Source organism: Dermacentor andersoni, chromosome 5 (genome assembly GCF_023375885.2).
Source record: "Dermacentor andersoni chromosome 5, qqDerAnde1_hic_scaffold, whole genome shotgun sequence".
Classification (NCBI taxonomy): Eukaryota; Metazoa; Arthropoda; class Arachnida; order Ixodida; family Ixodidae; genus Dermacentor; species Dermacentor andersoni.
The window spans coordinates 93,695,118-93,718,738 of NC_092818.1; the positions used below are offsets into that span (position 1 = coordinate 93,695,118).

Below are 23,621 nucleotides of genomic sequence, written 5' to 3' on the forward strand. Positions count from 1 at the left end.
ACCTAGGTCAATAAAACACAGGGAACCCTGATCATGAGAAGGAAATTCACAGAAGAATAAAAATAGGTTGGATCGCATACGGCAGACATTGCCAGCTCCTGACTGGAAACTTACCATTATTATTGAAAAGTAAGGTGTGCAATCAGTGCATTTTGCCAGTGCCGACATATGGGGCAGAGACTTGAGAGCAAGTTAAGGACAGCGCAAGGAGCGATCGAACGAAGATTGCTAGGCACAACGTTAAGAGAGAGAAAAATAGCGGTTTGGATCGGAGAGCGAACGGGTATAGACGATATTCAAATTGAAATCAAGAGGAAAAAATGTAGCTGGGCAGGTCATGTAATGCGCCGGTTAGATAACCGTTAGACAATTAGGGTTACAGAATGGGTTCCAAGAGAAGGGAAACGCAATCGAGGACGACAAAACACTAGGTCGAGCGATGAAATTAGGAAATTCGCTGGCGTTAGTTGGAATCAGTTGGCGCAGGACAGGGATAATTGGAGATCGCAGTGCTGGGATAATTGGAGACAGGGATAATTGGAGATCGTCCTGCAGTGCACATAAAACAGGCTGATGATGATGATGATGATGGAGGTGGTGAGCCCCCCCCGAAAAAAAATCCTGGGTACGTGCCTGGTCTGCCATGCCAGGCGCTGCAGACTGTCGAGTTTGATCAGCTGCGACAGCACCGATGTTCCTTTCCCGTTACCATGATGCCGCATTAGCTGATACTGGCGCTACCGTTTCTGTAATGAGTGTGACTTTCAATGAAAGGCTGGGTCATAAAATTTGTTCATGTAAAATGATGTGACATTTCGTGGTGTTAGTGGAGAGTGTCTTATTCCCCTCGGTATTTGTGTTGAAAGTGTTTTACTTGGAGGAAAAGATCTCAAAAGAGAATTCCTTGTACTACTGCAGTACACTCATGATGCGATTCCCGGGATTGACTTTCATCAGGATTGTGGTGCTTCCATTAACTGTAGCACAAGCAAAATTACTTTGAATTAGCATGCTTCTCTACGCCCTTGCTGATACATCCTTACCAGAGTTGCTGCTACCTCGTTGGTCGCTGTCGCATGTCCCGTCAATGTCGCTGCTGCCAGGCTTTCATCATTTTTAGCTCAAATCGAACCATTGCTGCACGAAGAAAGATGTACTTGTGCACGTGTACTCATTATAGTAATGAATGGTGCCTCAAATTTGTAGGCTTTCTCAATTGTTCTTCCATCCCTGCTGTTCTCCTGCACGATATGAAGCTTGCTGAACTTGACGAAATCATTTACAGCTCCATTACAGTTCTAAGCGAGGAGGAGCTGTCTCATACTAGCTGTCCCACCAAAGCACTTCTGAACGGCAGATCCTATGAATGATCAGCAAGTCGTTTGCCTTCACACGAGCGCCACGCTCTCACACAAGTTTTGCTGGCGCATATTTCTGTTCAATTTCACACAAGGTGACAAGCAGGCTTCACTCCCGCATTCTCGTGCCTCGCCACAGAATTGACACCGGATCTGCACACGCAATTCGGCAAAAGCCTTGCCGCGTGTCTTTGACAGAGAGGACAGTTATCCCTGAACAAGTGAAAGACATGCTATGGAAAAGTGTTGTTCAAGAATCCTCTAGTCTGCGGGTAGCACCAGTAATCTTAGTAAGGAAGAAGGATGGATCGTGGTGGTTCTGTGTTGACTACAAGAAACTAAATGTGGTCACCAAAAAGGATATGTATCCACTTCCTAGAATTGATGATGTCATCAGTTGTCTATATTCCACTGCCTACTTTTCATCACTGGATTTGTGATCAGGGTATTGGCTGTTACCCATGCATTCTGATAAGGAGAAAATGGCCTTCGTGACACCAGACAGTCTTTATGAATTTAACATTATGCTGTTTGGCCTTAGTAACACGCCAGCCACATTCGAATGATTTATGGACACTATCCTCCAAGGACTTGAATGAGAAATTTGTTTGTGCTAGCTCGATGATATAGCGATTTTTGGCTGCACATTCAGTGAGCATAACAGATGTCTCTGTCTTGTTCTGGATTGTTAAAAGAGCCGGCTTGATCCTAAATTCCAAGAAATATAGTTTTGGTGAAACTGAGACTTCATTACTTGGGTATCTGGTCGACAAAAATGGGTGTGAGACCAGATCCATGGAAGATTGAGGCAATCAGCTCCTTCGAAATGCTAAGTCAGTGCAGGAGTTAGGAGTTTCTTAGGCTTGTGCTCTTTTTTTTGTCGCTTCACCCCAAGATTCGCCGACGTGGTGTAACCCCCAGCATGTCTTGTCCAAAAAGACATCCCTTTCAACTGGACATCGGCTTGCGACGACATGTTTAGCAGCTAACATTTCTAACGTCGGGGCCCATATCACGCCACTCCTATCTTTCCTTGCCTACGGCAGTGCACACTGATGCTAGTGGCATCGACATCGGTGTCGTACAAGAACAATGTCATCAAGGAGCTGAACAAGTTGTGGCCTATTCTAGTCTCACTTTTACTAAGCCGGAATACAATTACACTGTCACCAAACAAGAATGCTTGGCAGCTGTTTTCACTGTCCACAAATTTCGGCTGTATACCTACGGACACCCATTCACTATCGTTACCGACCACCAAGCGCTATGCTGGTTGGTGGATCTCCGTGACCCGAATGGTCAACTGGCACGTTGGGCTCTTCGAATGCAGGAGTACCACTTTGTTATTTCCCACAAATCTGGACGTAGCCACGCAGATGCAGACTGTCTCTCCTGCCTTCCTCTGACGACGACGGAGTGTGAGAAAGACAATTTTGATGACTGTTATGCTCCCATTTCTTCTACATTACCAGACTTGATGACTTTCAGGGCAGAGCAAGAAAATATTAGTTTGGAACCACTATTAGTAGTTGCATCGCATCCTGCAGCCACCGGTTGATTTTGTCTGTGACAGCCTGCTTTACAAGACCAATTATTCGGCTAAAGGCGCACGCTTCCTTCTGGTGGTGCCACTGAGTCTGCGAGCAGACATACTGAGAATCATGCTTGATGATACGACCTTTGGTCATTTAGGGCTCATCAGAACTTTGGACTGGACAAAGGAGTGTTTTTACTGGCCCAGAATGTGAGACAGTCAAGCACTACATTGCCAGTTGCTAACAATGCCAACGCTACAAGTGCCTCTTGTCATATGTGAACTGTAGGTGAAAATTGCATTTGCTTTGCGTTGTCTGTGATATACCACTGCAGCCTGGGATCTTGCATTGGTCTGTCTCCTCTGACCGTGCTTTCAAAAAAAAAGCAAGTCAAGTGCCAAACTGCTCGTCTCTCGCCCTGTGTACCTGCTATGATCCAACAATTGACTCTTGCTGTCTGTCATTCAGTGTTGGCAGAAGGTGCTTTGTACTCAAAACCGAAACTCGACAAGAAAAACATTTTTTCTTCGGTGTTCTCTATGGACAGCTCTAGTCCTTAAAGGGTTAATTTAGAGGTTACTACACATGCAACCGGCCCACAAAGGTGGGCAGGACTTACTGTTTTCTTCTGCCATGGTGGGTGAAACAATGTCCTGCTGTTGCCTTCAGAGCTTGCCCAATTGTAATGGGGTGGAATATGTAGTGATTAGTAATTCTTGAAAACTAAGTGGGTTTAGAGAGATGTCCATTTATCACACCCTTCTTGTGAATATTTATTGCTTCAATAATTTTCCAACTCTTGGTGTTCGATATAGTACTCCTTCTAGCTGCTAAGTGTCATGAAAATATGTTTTCAAGGGGAAAAGGGGGGTTTTGTCCTTGGGGGCCTTTCTCTTCGAATACATGCAAAATCCATTTATGTTCCCACTAAGCAACGTCTTAACTTATTTGATAGAAATTTATTGCAGTTAAAAGAAAGGTAAGATTCTGGCTAGTCACTGAAGCAGAATTCTTCTTTAATCTTACTTTTTCTTTTTGCAGTATCTTAATCTGGGACTCAGATTTTTAATACACAACAAATAAGCTAAGGACAGAGGAAAAAGTTGTTGAATATTGAATATGCTTCCAGGTGCACGAAAATATTTGATTTGAATTAAATAATGTTAAATAGTGATGTGAAAATCGGATGTTGAAATGAGTTTGAATATTCGGCCAGGACAATGTAATGATTTTATTCTGACGCGCTTTTCTAGTGTTCTATAATGGCCCAATTTTTCCGTTTGCAACATTTAACCAACGATCTGAGTGGCTGCGTGCCTATGTTATTGCCACAATAGCCTGGTTGGGAACAGCGGATGCTAAAAAAGATACAGACTGGGAACTCTTACATTATACCCAGATTGTTTCAAAAGGAACCCTTTTATTTGCTTGCTCATTGCTTCATCATGGCCAAGGCAATAGCGCTTTCAGGCATGATGTTTTTGCTAACCATAGGTAACTTATGTTCATGGTGTGAATGACAACCAGACAGAATAATAATTTCAATAAGCACCTGCTGGATTAGTGCCATGCCCGAATGTTTTCTATTTTTGATGCTCTATATTTATTCAGAAGTGACTAGCAGCATCTGCAACCCAGTTTGTGGGGAGTTTACGTGCTAAAGGGAACTTCTATGCAATAATGTAAATGTCAGCTTAGTGTTGTTACCCTTGACTGACATATGTAATGTGGCCATTGTGGAATTATTGTGCTCATGCTAGGGTGCCAATAAATCACAGTTTGAAATTTTTAATTGAATACTGGGTATTCTAAAGTTACAGAAAGCTTTTCGACCAGCTAGTATTTGATTGGAATTCAAAATTCAAAAAGCATTGTGCATCCCTACTTTTATATTGTTGGATAACCAAGGTTGCCAGCTACTAGCGTGGTGCTTCGTTCTGAAGCTGTTTGACTGCCAGTACAGCGCTGGGAGTAGAATTTGCCAGCTTTGGATGCCTATAGAAAAGTACTGACTAGCCCAGATTTAACGGTGTGGGATGGAGTTTTGAATTGTGCTAAAAGGTTTTCAGAAATGTCATAAAGTTCTGGTCAGAGATGAACGGAAAGATACTAGTAAAGCTAGAAAGATCTAGTTCTGGTTAAAAATGAACAGAGAGATAATAGTAAAGCAGGTAAGATCTACTTCTATTGAGGGATGAACATAAAGGTAATAGTAAAATGAAAAAGATGTAGTTCTGGTTGGGGATGAACAGAAAGGTAATAGTAGAGCAGGAAAGATCTAGTGCTGGGGGTCAAGGATGAACAGAAAGGTAATAGTAAAGTAGGAAAGATATAGTTCTGGTTAGGGATGAACAGAAAGATAATAGTAAAGCAGGAAAGATCAGTGCAGAGAGCCTTTGACACTCTGCAGTCATGTATAGTTCCTTTCGGAAAACAAATGAAGGGAAAGCACTAAATGTGTAAAGGCAGCTTGCAGGACGCATCTGAAGAAGCAGACGGCATAGCCATCATGCTTGCCAGATGGATTTGGGGACGTGGGTACAAGTGAATACGCCTTGTGTGTGTGTGTGTGTCTGTCTCCGCATGCGTGTACGGCTGTGCCTTCCTGTCTCACTCTGTCCTTCCTTTTCCTCCTTCTCCTCTTTCTCTTTTCTGGGACGGTGCAGCGGCTAAAGGTGCTAGTGCGCAGCCACGCACTCCGAGATGACGCTTCGCCACCTCTGGATCTCTCGCCCGAGGCAGCCACGGCCTCGCCACAGATGCTGTCGGTGCAGGTGGGAATTCACCTTGGCTGTCCTGGCAGAGGCCTCCCTGGAGCTTTGCTCTTTCCTTTGTTTACAAACGCACCTTAGGCGGGAAGGGGCGGCTGCAGACGACGGGGGGCACCTTGACTGTGCTCGTCCACTCGGTTGCTGAGCAGTGGGCAATACCACCCCTTGGTAGCAATGCCTTTGGCTGTCCGTGGGATGAAAATCATGATTTCATGGAACGCGCCTCTGTTTGTCTCTTAGTAGTACATATGGGCCAGAAACGTGGTAGTTTAACGAGAGAGAGAGAGAGAGAGGGGGGGGAGGACAGTGCAATGAATGATGGAATGAAAACTGTAAGGTGCAATGTTAAGAGGCATGAAGACAGCATTGTGAGAATTAAAGAGCAAACAGGGGTAGCCAATATTCTAGTTGGAAGTTATGTGGAAAAAATTTAAGCAGGTCATGAAATGAGTAGGACAGATGACTGATGGTCTTTTAGAGTTACGGAGTGAGTGCCAGTAGAAGGGAAGTAGAGGGTGACAGAGGACTAGGTGTTTTAATGAAATTAAAACGATTTCAGGAACAATCAAAATCCGCGATAATGAAATTCCCTGACAATGAAATATTTTCGTATCCTTGGCAAATGCCCATAGGATTCAATGCACATATTACCTACTTGCGCAAGGCTAGCAGAAGCCAAAAGGCTTGAAATGCCTTTGTTTCACACTTATATTCTGTAAGATACCGCCACATTACCCTTGCGTGGGAACTGCCATTTTTGTTTACAAAAACAACGAAGCGCCGGAAGCATAGAGTTTCATATAATAATTACTCGAACTCTGGCTCTAGTGTATATGGCAGCTGCAATTGGGGTGGTTCAGCCAGCATGGAAATTATGGGAAGTACATAGATTTGCCTAAACCTTCTGATCCTTCTGACTTCAGAGGGCTCCGCGACTTTGCAAATTTTTCGTTTTCAACAAAGTACTTTGTCTTAAACTAAATAAGCATTATGAAATGGTCTGACGGCAGGATTCAAACACAGGACCTCTAGCACAGGAGCCTGTTTTAAACCATTACACCACTGATGCATGCATCGACAAGAGGCACAGAACGCCCTTACGAATTCCTTGTGGGCAAGCCAGCGTGTTGAGACGCTTGGCGCGTTTCAATTTGGCCATCTCGACAGGTTGAACCGCTGCAATTGTAGCAATTGTGTGTGTTCGCAGAGTATCCTGTGCTTAGAAAAGTATGGATCGCTTTGAAATTTGGGACAACAAAGACAGATAAAGCGTAACAAACAAAGCCACAAAAATGTCTGAATCGACAAGTATGAAGGTCAGACATATCCATGTACTTCCCATCATTCCCATTGTGGCTGAACGATCGCAGTGCCAGAGCTTCCTCTAGTAATTATTGTATGAAACTCTGTCGCTGGAAGTGATTGCGTGCACCGGATACGTGTCATGGCTACCACCTTGTTTGTTGATTGCCTGTATCAAATTATCAAATGGCACGGCAAGGCACGGCGATGATTGCTTTTGAAAACCTAGTTTAGGGCATAAGTTGCGACTTAGCAAGGATGGTGCAGCAAAAACAGAAATCTGAGTCCACCCACTTGGACTTATTTATGGTTATTGAGATGGTGGCCACAGCGTGGCTTGCCATGCATCCAGCCTTGAGTGAGTGATCATCTGAAAACAAGCATTTCTTACTTCAAGAATGTTGGTTTCGGTACCACTCAACATGCATCAAGTGTGGGTTTGGTGTCGGCGGACATATATTTGCACGAAACGGCCGTATGCTCGGTCGATCGCATTCGGGGATTGAGATACAATCACTTTCGCATTCGGCACTGGACGTGTTTGCTTCTACGGGTGAGAGCGCGTGCTGGCGAACTGCTGTTGCGCTGCATCTGGTGTTGAGTTTTGTGAAATCTTGCGAAAGTGATTGCATTTCCGAAAGCGATCGACTGAGAATATAGCTTCATGACAGTGCTGCCATTGCTGACCAACGCATCGGGCACACTTTGTGCTGTCGGCAGTGTGGTTCTACAGTCTTGAGCAAGCCTTGCCAAAGCAGGCTAAAGGAATTTTGGCAGTAAAGTTTCGTTTTGCGATGCATTCCCTATTTGTGCGGTCTTATTTTGCAAAAACAAAATTATCGTAAATGCGAATTTTCTTGCTTTCCTCACTGATTTTGTTATCTTGTGGGTTCCACTGTATATACTAGCATGGAGTCAGCTGATGCGAGACAGGGGTAGTTGTAGTTGGATATTGCTGGGAGGAGCCTTCATCCTGGCAGTGGACATGAAATATGCTGGCGTTGAGGATGAGCAGATGCTGAAAGTTAGTGATTGTGATATTATGATTGGGGGGGGATGCCAAGCAGCATTATCGAAGCAATATGTATTATAATTTCAGATTGAACAATCGTAAGAGGACAAGTGACAGAAGCATAGCGTTACAACACAATTGTGAAATTATGAAACATGCAGCACTGTGTGTTCTCGCACTTGTGCGAGTTATGAGACAACTGTGCAGAATGAGTGCTTGTGAGTTAGCAGTCGCAGCTCACTGCATGGTTTTGAGATTAGGATCGGATACTTTTCATTTCATTTCGTTCAGTTACCTTAAAGACCTCACTAGGAGGTATTACATAAGGCATGAGTGTACATAATGAAGAATTCAAACACTCAAACTTGCAGCAACGGGTACTCTTTCACATTGGCAGAAAAATATGATGGGCAGTTGAAACCGACGATATTGGGAGGAAGGCCGTTCCATTGTTTGGCTGCATGAGGAAAAAAAGATGCTGAAAAATTAACAGTTCTCACACGTGTACGGGAAACTTGCAGTTGGTGACCTATGCAAGGAGATATGTATGCAGGCGGGGTGATGTAAGGAGCATTATTAAGTGATGAAAAGTAAAGCTTATAAAATAGACAAAGTGTCGCTATGCATCGGCAGAGGGTTAAAGTTTGCAGTCCAGATTCCGCTTTGTGGGCAGTAACACTGACTACGTGAGAACAAGATGAGTGAATTAATCTGGCGGCACGAATTTGTACCGCTTCAAGGTCATCTATGAGGCATACTTGATGCGGGCACTGTATAGCTGACGCATACTCTAGTTTCAAATGGATAAATGACTTATAGGCTAGTAATTAATGCGTTGGGGTGCATTACGAAAGTGACGTTTCAGAAAACAGAGTTCTATTTGCCAATGATATGACGTTTGTAGCATGTGCATGCCATGACAGATCATTGGACAAAGTAACTCCTAAGTATTTGAACGATGTTACTGGTTGTATAGGTTCGTTAGCAATTGTGTACGTGAATGTAATGGGGCGCTTTTGGCGGGTAAAGGAAGGAAGTTTACATTTAGTCGGGTTAAGGGTCATTAGCCTCCGGTCACACCATTACTGGACACGGTCTAGATCATGCTGAAGTATTACTGCATCGCAATGGTTAGAAACTGATTGGTAAATTACACAATCATCAGCAAACATTTGGATTTGGCAAGATAAGTGTTGAGGCAAGTTGTTCATATATATTAGAAACAGGAAAGGACTGAGAACAGAGCCTTGGGGTTAGAACTCGGACCACACACTATGTATCTGGCCTTGTCCTTTCAGCACTACTCAGTTTTGCATTATGACAGGCCAACCAAGGCCAGTGCTAACATGTGCTTTGTGTCTGGCTGCTTGTCACTTAATTGCCTACAGCCAAGATCAGAAACTTGTTTAAAGCTGCGTAAGGTAGCTTGTCAGAGAACCGTTACCATGACTTTGTTCTTCACAAAGCTTCCCGGCAGTGCGCAAAAGTTTATGCATTTGGCGGAGGTTGCTTGTTGCAAGTTTAACGTTGACATGATGAAATGTAACGCTAACAAATGTGCATTATTGAATATTCACTGAAGACTAAAGTTAACAAGGGTTGAAAGGCAGTAACTGGTAAATTTTCTTGGGTAAATTTTTTGGGTAAAAATGATGCTTCTGATACATGGAGGTCGAGGAATATTGAGCCTTCAGTTGGCTTCAACTGCAGTTACTTTTGGCTTGTCATAGTCACCTTGTTCTTTCCTTTCGTTCTTCACACTTGTCCTTTCTCGTGTATCATACTATTGGTAGAATTCTGTGAAGTGTCAGAAAAATGTTACTGTGGCAATTGGTTTTTCGCAGTGCAGTTTGGCACTGGTTAGTTGTTTAGCAATGTGAAAAAACAAAACAACAACAAAGAAAAGCAAAGATGTCGCGGGGGAGCACAGCCACATTGTAATTGCCATTATGCGCTATGTAGCTAGCTGTAGTTAGATTTAAATCCAAGCAATTTGTGGATAGGCAGTGTAGGCATAACTCAGTTCGCTTCAGAACGAGCCATGCATTGGGCACACGTGTGGTAAAGGTCTAATAGGCATTGCATAATGGCTGGTTTTTCTTAAGTCAGCGTCACTGCTGTATAGCCATGCTATGTGGTGCAGCATATTAGGAGTGAAAAGGAGCCACTGTCACGGCACAGAGTATGTTGTTCTTAAATTATACACATCCGCACGTGCCATCTCCGGTCACAGTATGAGTGCTGAAACGTATTCTGTCAGCCATTCAGACCTGTTTGTGACATTGCTGGGACCCAGAAGAAGAAAAAATAGAGTGAAATTTTGTTTTATTTTGCCGTGGCCCTCCACTTCGTGCCCTGTAAGTTTTCTGCCTGAGTACATCTATGGAACATAGAATGCTTAGATGGTTTAGCAGTTAGCAGCTGATTCTCTTCACAACGTGACGTCAACTGAGTGACTCGGAACAGATGTTCACACATATACATCCGAAGCTCATTACCAGCAAGTCGCATTTAACATGAAAATACCTTTGCTATATCCAATATTCATTATAAGCATATATTCGTTACACACTGATATTGGTGGGAAACATTTTGAATTTACTACATTGCAGTCAGCTCATTAGTTTGACCCTTATGGGACTGCAATTGGTAGACTTAACATGGGGTGGTAAAATGAATGGAGTTAAATTTTTTGTTTGCTTGAAGTAGTCTGTAGTTATCGATAGACTACTTCAATTCGGTATTAGAATGACTATACGTTTCATCAGTCAGTGGCCCGTGCACCTTAACAATGTTGTCGGCACTGACAAAATCATCAAAAGTGGTGTCGTCCTGGCCACAGCCCAAGTCATCATCATCCCTACGGGACAAGTTGCTGCTGTCACTGTTGTTGCCTAAGGAACCAGTGGTGCCATCTGCTAAATTGTGTTTACAAGTTTTTAGCAACCTCTGCTCACTCACATGAGGGAGCGTGGTAGATGGGTTGAATTAATTTAAGCAACACGCTCTCACGTTCAAACTAAATAAATTTTTATTCCATAACAATGCATGGATTTGCGCACAGGCTTTTCTGTGCGTTCGAATTAAACAACCAGTTTAATTTAACCAAGGCTGAATTAATGGGAGTTGACTGTATAACCGATCATTTGGTATATATCTGTGTTTGTTATATTGAGGCTCGACTAGCTGTCTTCTAAGGAAGCCATCTTACAGTGGCATTGTGCACCCTGCCAATAGATTGCCAGTGGTATCCCAGATTTTTGAGTGTGTGTGCATGTTTGCAGGCCCCCGCAAGTTGCAAGGCATTGCCTGGCAACAAACCGGCCCGTTTGAGCAAGCAGGGCACCAGCAGCTCCCAGGGAAGCCTGGAGGGATCCTCACCCAGTCTCTCAAGAGGTGTGCCACTTCCCTTCTTGCTCTTTCGAAATGGGGAGAGGGGTGCATTGTCCAGGTTAGCAGAGTGGTATCGTAGTATGCCCAGCCATTGCACATCCTTGAGACATTACCCATCCTTTTAAGGCCAATCGCGAGAAAATTTCACTTGGCTAAATATGTTATAAATTAGTTGTTCACTGTTGTACGCACTGTCAAGGAGATTTTGGCCAAGCTACTAGTGCTGATATTCGTCTTAATTTTTTGATTACTAACATTTAAACAGCACCTAAACACTGCATGTAGGCACACAGTGTTTCGTGGACACGATACAGATCCGAAAACATCGTCACCGAGATTTTCAGCACGCCATGGGTGCTGCCTGATCACGAAGGTCATGCCCAGGCACTGTGCGGTTGCACCACATTCTGAATTTCGCATCACTACCAGCGAGTGTTAATGGCAACTTTCTGGTATCAAAAATGTAATTGTGAGCTATTCATGGTGCATTACGATTTTTGTGAGGATTCTGCTGTATAACTACACTATCTGAAATTGAGCATGTTTAGCATTGCAGAATTTTTTTTTCATTTTGTTTTCTGCAATATGCATAAGTCAGCCTCCCTCCGTTCCCAAATATCTTTACTGGCTATTGTTTTCCAAAGCTTTATTGTATGCATTAGGGCAAATTGCAGAGACCTCGGGTGGCCTTTTGTTGTTTACTTACAGATTACTTACAATGCATTCTCAATTGCAAGCTAACACTCAGGTTGTATATCTCTGCTCTGTCTGTTGGCAATGTTTTAATCCTTGACAAGATGTACCACACGGACCCACAGCATCAATTCCAGTTTCCCTCATGCATCGTATGCATGCAGACTCTAGCACGGAGACGTACACTGACTCAACGGGTGTGGACCTGGAGCAGTTCATAGTGGACACACTGCACAAGAACCACAAGGACCGGGTGATGATGCTCAAGATCGAGCAGGACCTGCTCTCCCTCGTCAAGGACAACAAGTGAGCATGGCTTCTTCCCACTCTCCCATCCTGCCTTTCCCTCAACCAGTCTCTGGCAGGGCCCACTGCCTGTTTAGCCTGGTTTCGTATGGGAGCCATTATAGTGCGAGTGACCTTACATGTCAATGTCAGAAACCTTGGGAAAGACTCCTTGCATGGCTACGTGCGGCATAGTTTCATATGGCAGAATTCACTTTTGTAGTATTCAGTCACTTTAGTGGTTCCTGTGGATGGGTCGCAGATCCTCGTGCACCATGAAAGTGCACGAGGATGCAGTGACGAAAGGGCAAGCGATACTGCAAAATCTTGTCAATACACCCTGGGGTTAATTCTGAAGATTGGATTATTCATGCTTAGGGGTTGGTTTTGACTAGTATATACATTGTTTTTGTGCTGTCAACTTTCTTTGATTTCAAGTAATTTGGCAGCACACGGTTAGGTAAGTCCCCATGCGGGACCATGTAAACCAGAGTGCTGAAAATAAAGTTGTAAAGAAGCAATGCAAAAGCGGCAGAGTGGTCATCGGCGTGATCATTACTTGGAAAAGAACTGAGTTTTTTTTACATTCTACACATGTATTTATGCCATGTGGCAATTACAATTAGCAATTCGCCTGCTTTCATTTCGTGTGAGTCTTGATATGACCGAAAGTGTTAGCAAATGGAAGGGCAGGCACTTTTGAGCACAATGTGCATGGTAACATTGAATCTACCTACTAGGTTGTGTGACGAACGTTGCCATTGCTGACTTATCATGAAAAGCACGGTTTGAATGAAAATGTGCAAGTCATGGAGCTGTGGTTTTCGCACAGTGAACGTCACCAGGCCCTTACCTTTTGGTACTAGTAAAATGGCTAACTGAAGAAGCTACAGTTGTTTGAGCTGTTACATCTGATTAATTGTTGCTCTGTTCATCCTTGAAGTTTCTGTTGTCATAGCAGCTGACAGTACTGAGCAGTCTGGTTATTGAATTTTTCAATTGCACTTGTGATTAGAACAACTAATGATCATACACAAACGCACTAAATGTTTTTTCTCTTTTCTTTGAAATGTTATATGGCTGCCATGGCTGGGATCAAATCCCAGCCATGGCAGCTATATTTCGACGGGGGCGAAATGCAAAAACACCTTTGTCCCGGCCGTTGAGGGCATGTTACAGATCCCCTGGTGGTCAAAATTCGTCTGGAGTCCCCCACTGCGGCATGCCTCATAATCAGATTGAAGGTTTTTGGCATGTAAAACCCGAGAATTCAGAATTCAATTCTTTTGAGATGTTAGTTTGCACATATTGTCAGTGTAGATACCGAGCAAGGACGGCTCTTTTCCAATTGTAGAGCCTATGATTACACTGTGCTAAATTAGTGACATTACAGACAGCAATGACGACGTTTGTATTGCTTGAGCTGTAAATGTAGTTCACACTGTTAGCGGTTGGCTCATGGGACAGAGAGATGCAAAGATAAAGACCAGCATATTGCATTGTGAGGCAGTTCCTTTATGAATTTGAAGGGGCACAACTCTCAAGGTAATGTGCATCTGGGCTGTCTTTTTGTTTCAGTGGGATGTGGGAAAACTAAACTTCAGGCAGGGGAAGAATGTGTTGAAAGGAACATCAAGTGTGCCATTCTTATAGTTCATACATTGGCGCCCTCGTCAACATTGACTTGCTCTTGCCACAGGCATGGCCTTATGCCAAATGTCCAACTCTTGTGTTTTGCAGAAGGCAGTCATTCAAGTTTGCCCAGATGAGCTCTTACCACCGCATGCTGGTGCACCGGGTGGCAGCATACTTTGGCCTGGACCACAACGTGGACCAGGCTGGCACGGCTGTCATTGTCAGCAAGACACGCAACACTCGCCTGTGAGCACCTGCTAGCGGCTTGCATGTCAAGTCAAGTGGGACTAGGTGTTTGGCAATGTGTGTTTAATGATGACACAGCAAACTGGGCAAAGGCATTATCTTTATTATTAGCACTTGGTTGCGTGCAGGCAGAGTCGGAAAACAATGAGTGGCGCGTTGTAAGGCGTGGGAAATTTCTCTTGTACATTATGTCTGTAGGATGTGTGCTGGTGACTGCAAAGCTGTCCGGATTATCAGTGTCTGCATAATCATTCAGCAACTGTATCTTTATTTCTGGTCTACTGGCATGCCTTAAGGGGGTACGCGGCCCTCGAAAACTGAAAAATCGCGAAAAAGTAATTTATGAAAAACCAAATTTTTGGGTTGTATGTCTCATAAACTACCTGTTCTGTAATTATCAGCACCTAATTCAATCACAAAGTACCAAAAAAGAAGCTAATTCTGAGGCCACCGCGGCCCACAATGCACGCGCAAATGCCGAAGTGAAGTCAAACTTCGCCTGCACGCCATTCCCGGCCCATGCGGCCTGCCCGCACCATCTTGGTGTCGTTTTGACCGTGAATTCTGTGTCTCTGTTTTGCCACCTTGCGAAATGGCATCGTCGGCGCGGTTGAGGCGCTATTGGCGTTTTCCCGCGATGTGATGCGAAGCGCTGATTGGCCGGAGCAGCGCGTTCAAATCCCGCGGGCTAGAGCGCGCCTGCCATTGGCTGCTACGCGGGCGCCGGCGGCTGCTCCCGTTGATGCCGCGCCCACCGCGCTCGCGTCGTTGTTGCCCCTTGCTCCGTCCGCCTTAACATGAACTTGCGAGCTGCTCATCGCCTTGCGCTATCTTTCAGATTATTTTCTCAGCTTTCTTTTTCGCTAGTTCTTTGCTGCATGCGATGCCGGCAAAGCCCAAGACAGTGCAGATGTTCGGTGCGCAGGAGCGCGATATGCGTCTTGTACGAGCATCGAACTTCCAATCTTCCGCAGCGAGTGCCGACTGTGTAGACGCTTTTCAGCGGCGGAAGCTTGCTGTCGGCTGTCGCTAGTAGAAAATCCGACACATTGAGTGGGCCTGGAGCCACAAGAGTTAATTAAAAGCTCTGCAGGAGCTTTCTAATAAAAAACACATGTGTTCAACTTTAAGGCCTGTTTTCTCGGAACGGATTTTTTCACTAGTAGTGGTGCTGGGGAAGGCGATATCTCAAGAACTGCTCTTCAGATTTGTATGCCGTTCTTTTCATTCTGTTCCTGAATGACTTTGGCAGGGGGTAACAGGCTTCTTCTTTTGAAAGCTGGTGCAGTTAATTTATAATAAGCAATTAATTTTTGATGGATGTGGTCATTACTGGCTACATAAAATTCAAAGTTGTCTTAAAATTTTTTGGAGGGGAAATTAAAGAAAAGGGCTCTTTAGCCCCCTGGGATATCTATCAAGGGATCATCACAGTGAATTTCAGCTTCCTACGATGTCCTGGCATTTCTCCAGGCTCTTCCTCAGGCATATACATGAACCACCTAGTTAGACCTCAATAACTCTGGAACTAATTAACACATCTTCATGAAACTTTGCAGTTCCTCATAGTTCGGTGGTGCGAACGTACCCTGAAATTTTCATACGGATATCCTAAACAATAAAAAGTTCGGTCTCCTGGGTAGCCTCCCCCCTTAAGTGAGTTAACGTCCGAGTGAAGGAGCAGAGAAAATGGAGCAACACAAATATGTGCAGGAAAGAGTTGTGAAGTTTGTACTGGAGTTTTCCATTACATGAATAAAATTGCACTGACCCACTTTGCAGACCTGACATCCGGTTCAAGGACCAGATTCGTGATGACCTGCTGTCTGAGGAGCCCAAGAAGCTGATCCTCAAGCGGGACAGTGCCTCCTTCGAGGATGGCAAGGAGGCAAGGCCCTCTTCTTTATTGCTGCTCTGCAGTGCACATTTGCACGACATGAAAAGCCTAAACTTCGTGGAGCAGAATTAATGATGCAGCGCTTTCCCTGCTACAATGTTGCACACTATTCGGAGGATCACCTGACAGTCATCCATATATAACTTGTACATTTCTGCCCTATTTGGAGAGAAAAAAATGGTTGATGACACCTAACGCAGACATCAAATAAAAGCATAATCGGTAGGCTTTCAAGTGGAACATAAGCTGCTGTTAGCACTTCAAGTGAATTTCGCTTTTCTGAATTGTATATGGGTCTATAGTCAAAGGGATCTTTTTAAACATCACAGCAGAGAAGGCTTAAAAAGATACCTCTCTCGTATCCATTGTATGGGGATTGTGCAAGTGGATTTCGATGGTGCCTCATTGGGCTTCCCTGGGTGACTGCGGAGGCAGATTATGATGGGCAGGAGAGTGGTGGTGGGCAGGAGCGTAGAAGCATGCTAGGGTGGAAGTTGCGAGCTTACCTGCGAGCTTGCTCCCCTCCCCCCTTTCCCCTTGCCCATGTGGGAAGACGGTGCTTATCAAACAACCTTCCTTTTTGGCTCACCCTCACACCTAAAGCATACTGTGGGGTTCGATAGGATCTTATTGCACTTGGACTTTATACTGAACATGATGCTACTCTACTTTGGCAATTGCTCTCAGTCGTGTGGCGCGTGATTTGAGGGGTGCTTGTGGAAGCAGCTGCATGTAATTCAACCATTTGACCATCTGCATCCATGGAGCTTTCCATTTATTGTCTTGGTATTCCTTTGTAGTGAAATGTAGTTATATTGAAATTGTGTATAAACACACTTCAGTAACTTGAGGTTCAAAATACATGGTCTTCTATGGAAAAGAAATTCGAAGTAGTTAAGGTGGGACACGGCAATTGAAGGGGTCAAATTGTCAAAATTTTCTGTTTTCTGGTATTTTTCTTTTTCGCGACCCACAGACCTTTATTTACGACGTGGTGAAATATAACAAAATATGCGGTAAAAATCGAGAAAATGGCACTTTCCTAAACTGGTGTCATCAAAAATCCCGAAAAGATCTGGCTTTGGAAGGCCCCATCACACCGCAGATCCCCTGGCTATCCGTTGTCACAGCGCCGCCATCTTGGTATCATCGTAAAGAGGAGAGATCGGAGCTAAAGATAGCTAGAGCGACGCATTTCTCCACCGAAGAATAAACCATCAAACGCAAGCGAAAAAATAGCAAATGCGGCATTGCGACTGAGTGCATTAGTCATGTGGGGCACAGGGCGTGCTCCAGTTAGCTGTTGTAGATCAGAATTGCTGACGAACCTCTCTCGCACGCATTTGTGCCGCAGCGAGCTGCGCGTTCGGATCAATGTGATTGACGATCGTGCCAGCTTACGCACATTTTCTGTGATTAGCCCCAAAGGAATCAAGTTCCGAACGACCCACGTGTACGGACGACCACAAAAGGTGTGGAAAAGAGGGAGAAAACTACTTGTAGAAGTGGATGTCGCTGAGCTTGTTGATGAGGCACGACCGGCGCACGTGGCTGACCGGGCCACGTGCGGTGCTGACGACGAGACCGTGGGCTATGGTGACGGCATGTCTGCGAGCAATGGTGAAGGCGGGACCGCGAGGGCTGGTGAAGGCGCATTCACCAGCGATGGTGTAGGCAACGCGACATCGGCGTAGCAGAAGTTTTCGTGTCAAATATTCAACTGGGGATTTCAGCTCTAACTCTCACTAATAAAGCGATTGCACAACAAGAGACAAGAGCGGACGTTTTGAATGCGCTGTCATCTACGTCTTCACAACGGATGGATGCACGATGATTAAAAAGGCAACTAAGGTGCACGAAACTGCTGCAAGAAAGGGAAAAACTACATCACAATGTAAAGAAAATGTGTCCTCACAGGCAAAGGACTATATCCCAGGTGGGTTTTAGGTATTCAAAGTAAAGATTTAAATGTTTACTACTAATGAAACTTTGAGCTCCGTTTTCTCAGCTTTCATTTTTTGTGCAGTTGCTTTCAGTCATCCCAGTGCCATTTCACAACAAATGAAAACAAAATCATTGTCTTTTTTGCACTTATATCCTGAAACATTGCTTAGTGCAGTAAAGCTGTCTATTTTTAACTGGACCTCATAAAAAAATTTAAATGCGTTTTTTGCAAATGTTCTTAGTGCGACATTATGCATAGGAAGATTAAAAAAATATTTTTATGCCCATTCCAGCATTTAAAAAATAAACCAATAGCTTTATTGCACAGGATGGGCCTTTGTGAACATGCGGATGAGAAAATCTTGGCGAACTTATGTGTAATTAATTTGGGTATGACCATTAGAGGCTGTCAATTCCTGTAGCTCAAAAACTATAATAGGTAGCGCAAAACTAATTTCAGTTATGATATCAGCATGACAAATCACACCTGCTTGCCAAATTTCATCAATTCCCATAAATTAAAAAAAAGTTTTCATTGTCACGTTCCTCCTCAAGTGCTTAATTAGATCGAAAATGTTGTTTTATTGAGGTTTAACTAGTTAAACCTCAATATAGCAAATTTCAATATAATGAAACTACTTATATTGATGTCACACTTTCACTCGCGATAGAGCTCGATCGGGATCGAATTTCTCCATCGCGATGGGCTTCTTTTGCAGGCTGAGGTAGGGAGCCAATCGTGATTGAAAAGTTTGATCTGGATCGGGCTCGAACAAGATTGAATGTGCCCAATGTGGCACTCCATAAGTTGCTTCATAAATTTTCCCCCATATTAACTGTACAACATTTAGTCTCACTTCATTTTACAATAGTTTATCATAATTACAATCACTTCATGTTATAATGGTTTATCACCGTGACAAAAAAAAAGAATTCACTGATAGTATGAATAAAGCCTGAGATGTCGCTTCTTCAAAAGTTTAAAGGCACCAAAATAGAAATACAGTAGAGTTCTGTTGATATGTTTTTCAAGGGGCTGTGAAAATAAATGGGCTCCAATCCATGCTGCGAAGTTGGCTGGCCAGCAAAGCTGTAGTACCACCTGATCCGATAGATGAATGGGACGTGGCCTTAAACTGGGTCTTACCTAGCCTGAATACAACGCCGTTGTGCATATTGACATTGATGTTCTTGTTGCCGTTCATGTTCACGCTGCTCTTCGAGGTTCCTAACCCACCCAACTATGCGTGACCTTCCCATAGCGCTATCAGAACACAAATGAAATTAGTTGCAAGGCGGGTTCTTCTTTTACATGTGAAAGTAGTTAGTCACTCCCTGCTTCGTGTGATCCAGTTGCCGCTTATGCAACCATAATATTTACCAAGAAACACTCGCATCGAACGCTATGCGGGAAGGCGAGCTTTCTGGTTCTTTTTTTTTCTTTCCTTTGAACGGGCGGCACCTCTGCGGAGCCAAGCGCCATCTGGTGGTGCTGCAAGGAACCCAGCTGCACATGCTGCGCACACCTCCCACTGTGATATGAGCTTTTGCCCACGGACATCACAAATGCATTGGGAAATAGAGGTGTACAGCTTCACTGTAAAACATATGTAACAGTTGGGAAAACATAAGAGTGAGGAAGGCTGCAAATCGCCACAGCAACGTCAGAAATAACCCTGAATGGCTGCCAGTACAGTTATTAGATGCCTCGACACTCGTGCTGTGACCGGAGAGGGCGTGTGCATGTGTGTATACTTACCGTATTTACACGACTGTAAGTTGACCCCCCCCATATCGCATGTGACGGGGAAAAAAAAGAGCATACCCGCGGGCACATTCCATAACGAAAATTTATTATTAGCTGGCATGGTCACTGGACTACTTGTCCTCACTAGTGCTGCCATTGTCATTGCTGCTACGGTCCCACAGCACGTCGTTGTCGAGCGAAATTCCGCATTTGCATACACACAAAAGTCCATGCCGAAAACACTCAACCACACAGAGCCGTCAAAGAGGCTCTTTTGACATGTCCGGTTGGCGTAAGTTCGCGATCTTCTGCCGCCAGCCACTCGTACTCACGGCGGAGCAGATCCTTAAAAGGCAAAGATCCAGGCTTGTCTTAGGACCATGTCACGCGTGACTGGCAGGGACTGATCACGCATTTCGGCGACGTGCGCCGCAAGCTGGGCCTTCAGCTCCGAAAAGCGTCCTGACTTTGGCCCGCGGAAACCTCTTCGCTTGCTGTCACAGGAGAAAATTTTGCTTTGCTGCCGTCGCCACTCACACCACCCATTAAGAAACATCAAACTTGCGGCCCGCTGCGCAGTTATTTGTTTCTTCAACGTAAAGGATGGCAGTCCTCTTCAATGCTGCTGTGAACGAGCACCGAATGTTTAGTGGACTCTGAGCACTCATGACGGCTGAGGAAGCACGAAAGTAGCACGTGGCTGGTAGTCAAATCAAACGCATGAAATGCAAGAGCAACAGGGAAAGAGAAACGCGAGCGGTGCCTGCTCTTTCATGAACTATCGATACTACCCGCAAGCGCCGCTGTTTTGAGGGTGCCGCCGCAAATGGAACAGCGGCACTTCCATGGACTATCGAAACCCCCACATGAGTGCTGTGTGCGCTGTAAAACTCTAAAGAAATGTTGAAAAACCCTTCCAAAAAGTGAACAAATGCACAGGATAGCGGAAAGCTACAAACTGGGCGCACTGCCGTGCGCCCAGTTTGGTCGTGCTTCCGTCCTTTGGAACGTCATGTGCCCCTGCTTTTACAGCAACTGGGCTTGAAGTGTTCGTTTTAACAATATGGCGCTCTTTAAAATGTTCGTTATATCTGGAAGAGTCGGGAAATCGTAAATGTCATGACATGTGGTCATTATAACTGAAATAGTGTTAAATCTGGGATCGTTGTAAGTGGGTTCGACTGTAGAACTTTTGGCTGAACTATGAAAAGAAAAATTTTCCTGAAATGTTCCTGCAATCAATTTTTTTTGAGAAACTGTTCACTTTTCCTATTTAATGCCCCCTGATGTGTCCCGAGATACCGTTGCATATTTAGTTACCTTTCTAAGCCAAGCATTTACATTTTCGGGTCTTTTTTGTTTACGCAACTGCCCCTGTCTAGTATCTGCAGGGGGCGCATGGACTTTAGCACAAAAAAAAAAAGAAAGGAAAATGGAATCAAAATCTAATGAAATCGCACCGATCAGTCAAGTGAGTTTGTATGCCGAACGGCTGTGCGTGGTGCGTGCGCAGAGCCCTGAGCGACAGTTGTCTCTGGATTCGAGGAGGAGCAAGTCGATCGAGGAGCGAGAGGAAGAGTATGAGAAGGCCCGTGCACGCATCTTCAACCAGGATGTGAGTCTCTCTTTCTCTCTCTCCACTATGGAGGCGGGAGCTGTTATTTACCGCTGTACATTTAGAACCGCCTGCCAAATGCACGGGACAATTTTATTTACTGATCTGGTAACATTGTATAATATGAAAAAAAAAAAAACCTTGCCAATTTGATTTCATTGATCCAGTAGTACTCTGTGTAATGTCAGCTGTCGAGTCCTGCGCTCTCTGTTATAAAAGTGGAGGCAGCACTGTACTGATAAAATTGCTCGTAGGTGCAAAGAAAACATTGGTTGCCATTTGCTATTAAGAGTATGCTTGGAAAACCTTACTTTCACGTCATTAGCTCGGTGATCAGTACAATTTCTAGCTCTCTGCATATTCAAACAAATGCACTAGAACTCTGTGGCTAGTTTTCTTAGATATTGAAAAAAAAAAGAAAATAACATGGTAGCTGTAGGGGATGACAATGTTATGCGCTTGCTTTTCACTGGGGATTGCACTAATGGAAAGTAGCATGGAGGCAGACACTTCAGTCAGAAATAAATCAGTGTGACTCCTCTTCATTGGCTTTAAAATTGATATGCTTTTCATATTGAAAGCAATATAGAATATACTGATATTGCCGTGTGTCTATTTTTACTTCTGTTGAAACACTGTCAAACAAAAAACAAATAGGTGAATCTCCTTTATGTGAAAGTTCTGTTGCTATTCAGTGCAGTAAGAAAAAGCTAAGTAAGAGCAAACTGACAGGCATAGCCCATCAGTGGTTCCATGTGAAATGCATTTTTTCCATTGTGAGCCCAGCTCACTGCAACGGGTTCATTTCATTGATTCAATAGCTGGAGCCTTCAGAAGTTTAAGTGCTTTGCTATTCCTGAAGTCTGTATCGTGAGGTTTTGTTGCTTGATTTATCCGCTTTCTTCGGGCTTGCAGTTTATACAAGAGTCTCTCAAGCCATAGTTGCTCTAGTTCAGCAGTAGTTAGTGTGGCAGCATAGTCAGCTTGTGTAGCATGTCCCATAATTTCTTGGCTTTTTTAAGTACACTTGAATCATAGAGGAGCAGAGCATGTGACTTGCACTAAGAGACAATAGCCTTGATGAGGCTTGCTGTGAATTCAGTGACAGCACAATTATCTCGTACAGCCAGGACATCCTGCCCAGTTGTGGTGGGTGCATCGTACGTAGAGTTTGCCTAATTGCAATAGAGTGCAATTACATTGGAGGTGGCTCAAACCACATCAAGCACTGCATAAAGCTGCACTGGAATTTCTGTAGTTTGATAGAGGCAATGTACCAAAGTCAAGAAGAAGAACCGCTATCATAGGAGGAAATTACTTGTACTTACCAGTTGAATGATAAATTAATGAAAATGGACGAAAAAAACAACTGACTGCAGGTGGGGAATGATCCCATGTCTTTGTATTACGGGTGCGATGCTCTTACCAATTGAGCTACCATGGCACTGTTTTCCCATCCACTTTCTGGGGTATATACGTTTAACTACTAGAACTAACCCTGGGAGTGTTAGCCAGTGCCACCAATCACAAACCTTGGCGGCGAATGTGGAACATCCTTTCTGTTGCAGGCGTCACAGGTACCCACGAGTTACGGTCACCCAAAAAGTTCATGTACTCGTGACTCATGATGAATAAAAATCGAGCCCCTCAGTTCCGTTTGTTCTCGTTCATATAAGAGGAAGTGCTATCATAATTCCATTTCTTGTAGCTGTGTAACCACAATGCAGGTTCCTACAATTGTGCCTGTGCCATACAGGTAAGCGAACATATTAGTCTTGTGGGTGATTGATGCTGGGGGATGCGAGAGTGTAGGGCATCCCCGTAGTGATGAGTGTCAATTAAGTAAAGATATTGTTTCCATGTGCATTGTATTGCAGCAAACATTAATCACGCTTGCCTTGGTGGCATAGTGGCTGTAACGTTGTACTGCTGAGCTTGAAGTTATGCGTTCGATCCCGGCTGCAGTGGCCGCACTTCGATGGCGGTGAAACGCACCTGTTCTTTTATTTAGGTGGATGTAAAGAGGCCCAGGTGGTCATAATGAACTCTGAGTCCACTGTGCCGTGTCTCATAGTCTTTTCGTAGTTTTGGCACGTGAAACCTGAGACTCAAATATAATATGCCTCTGGTGTGTCATGACACACCGAAGATTCACGAGGGAGTCGTTCTCCTTTGAAAGTTTCTCAAG

General features: G+C 44.2%; 1 protein-coding gene across 7 annotated transcripts in view; it reads left to right on the forward strand.

Moving 5' to 3' along the window:
• LOC126530877 (uncharacterized) overlaps positions 1-23,621 on the forward strand; it is a 114,843-nt gene that overhangs the window by 20,882 nt on the left and 70,340 nt on the right. For 5 of the 7 annotated variants that reach the window (XM_050178183.3, XM_050178186.3, XM_050178189.3 and 2 more), the window contains exons 5-10: positions 5,560-5,667; positions 11,263-11,374; positions 12,229-12,370; positions 14,090-14,230; positions 16,013-16,118; positions 21,332-21,433. In XM_050178183.3, coding sequence (XP_050034140.2) covers positions 5,560-5,667; positions 11,263-11,374; positions 12,229-12,370; positions 14,090-14,230; positions 16,013-16,118; positions 21,332-21,433 — 711 coding nt within the window. The remainder of the gene's footprint in view (positions 1-5,559; positions 5,668-11,262; positions 11,375-12,228; positions 12,371-14,089; positions 14,231-16,012; positions 16,119-21,331; positions 21,434-23,621) is intronic. The other 2 variants (XM_050178188.3, XM_050178184.3) reach the window with 2 other exon arrangements.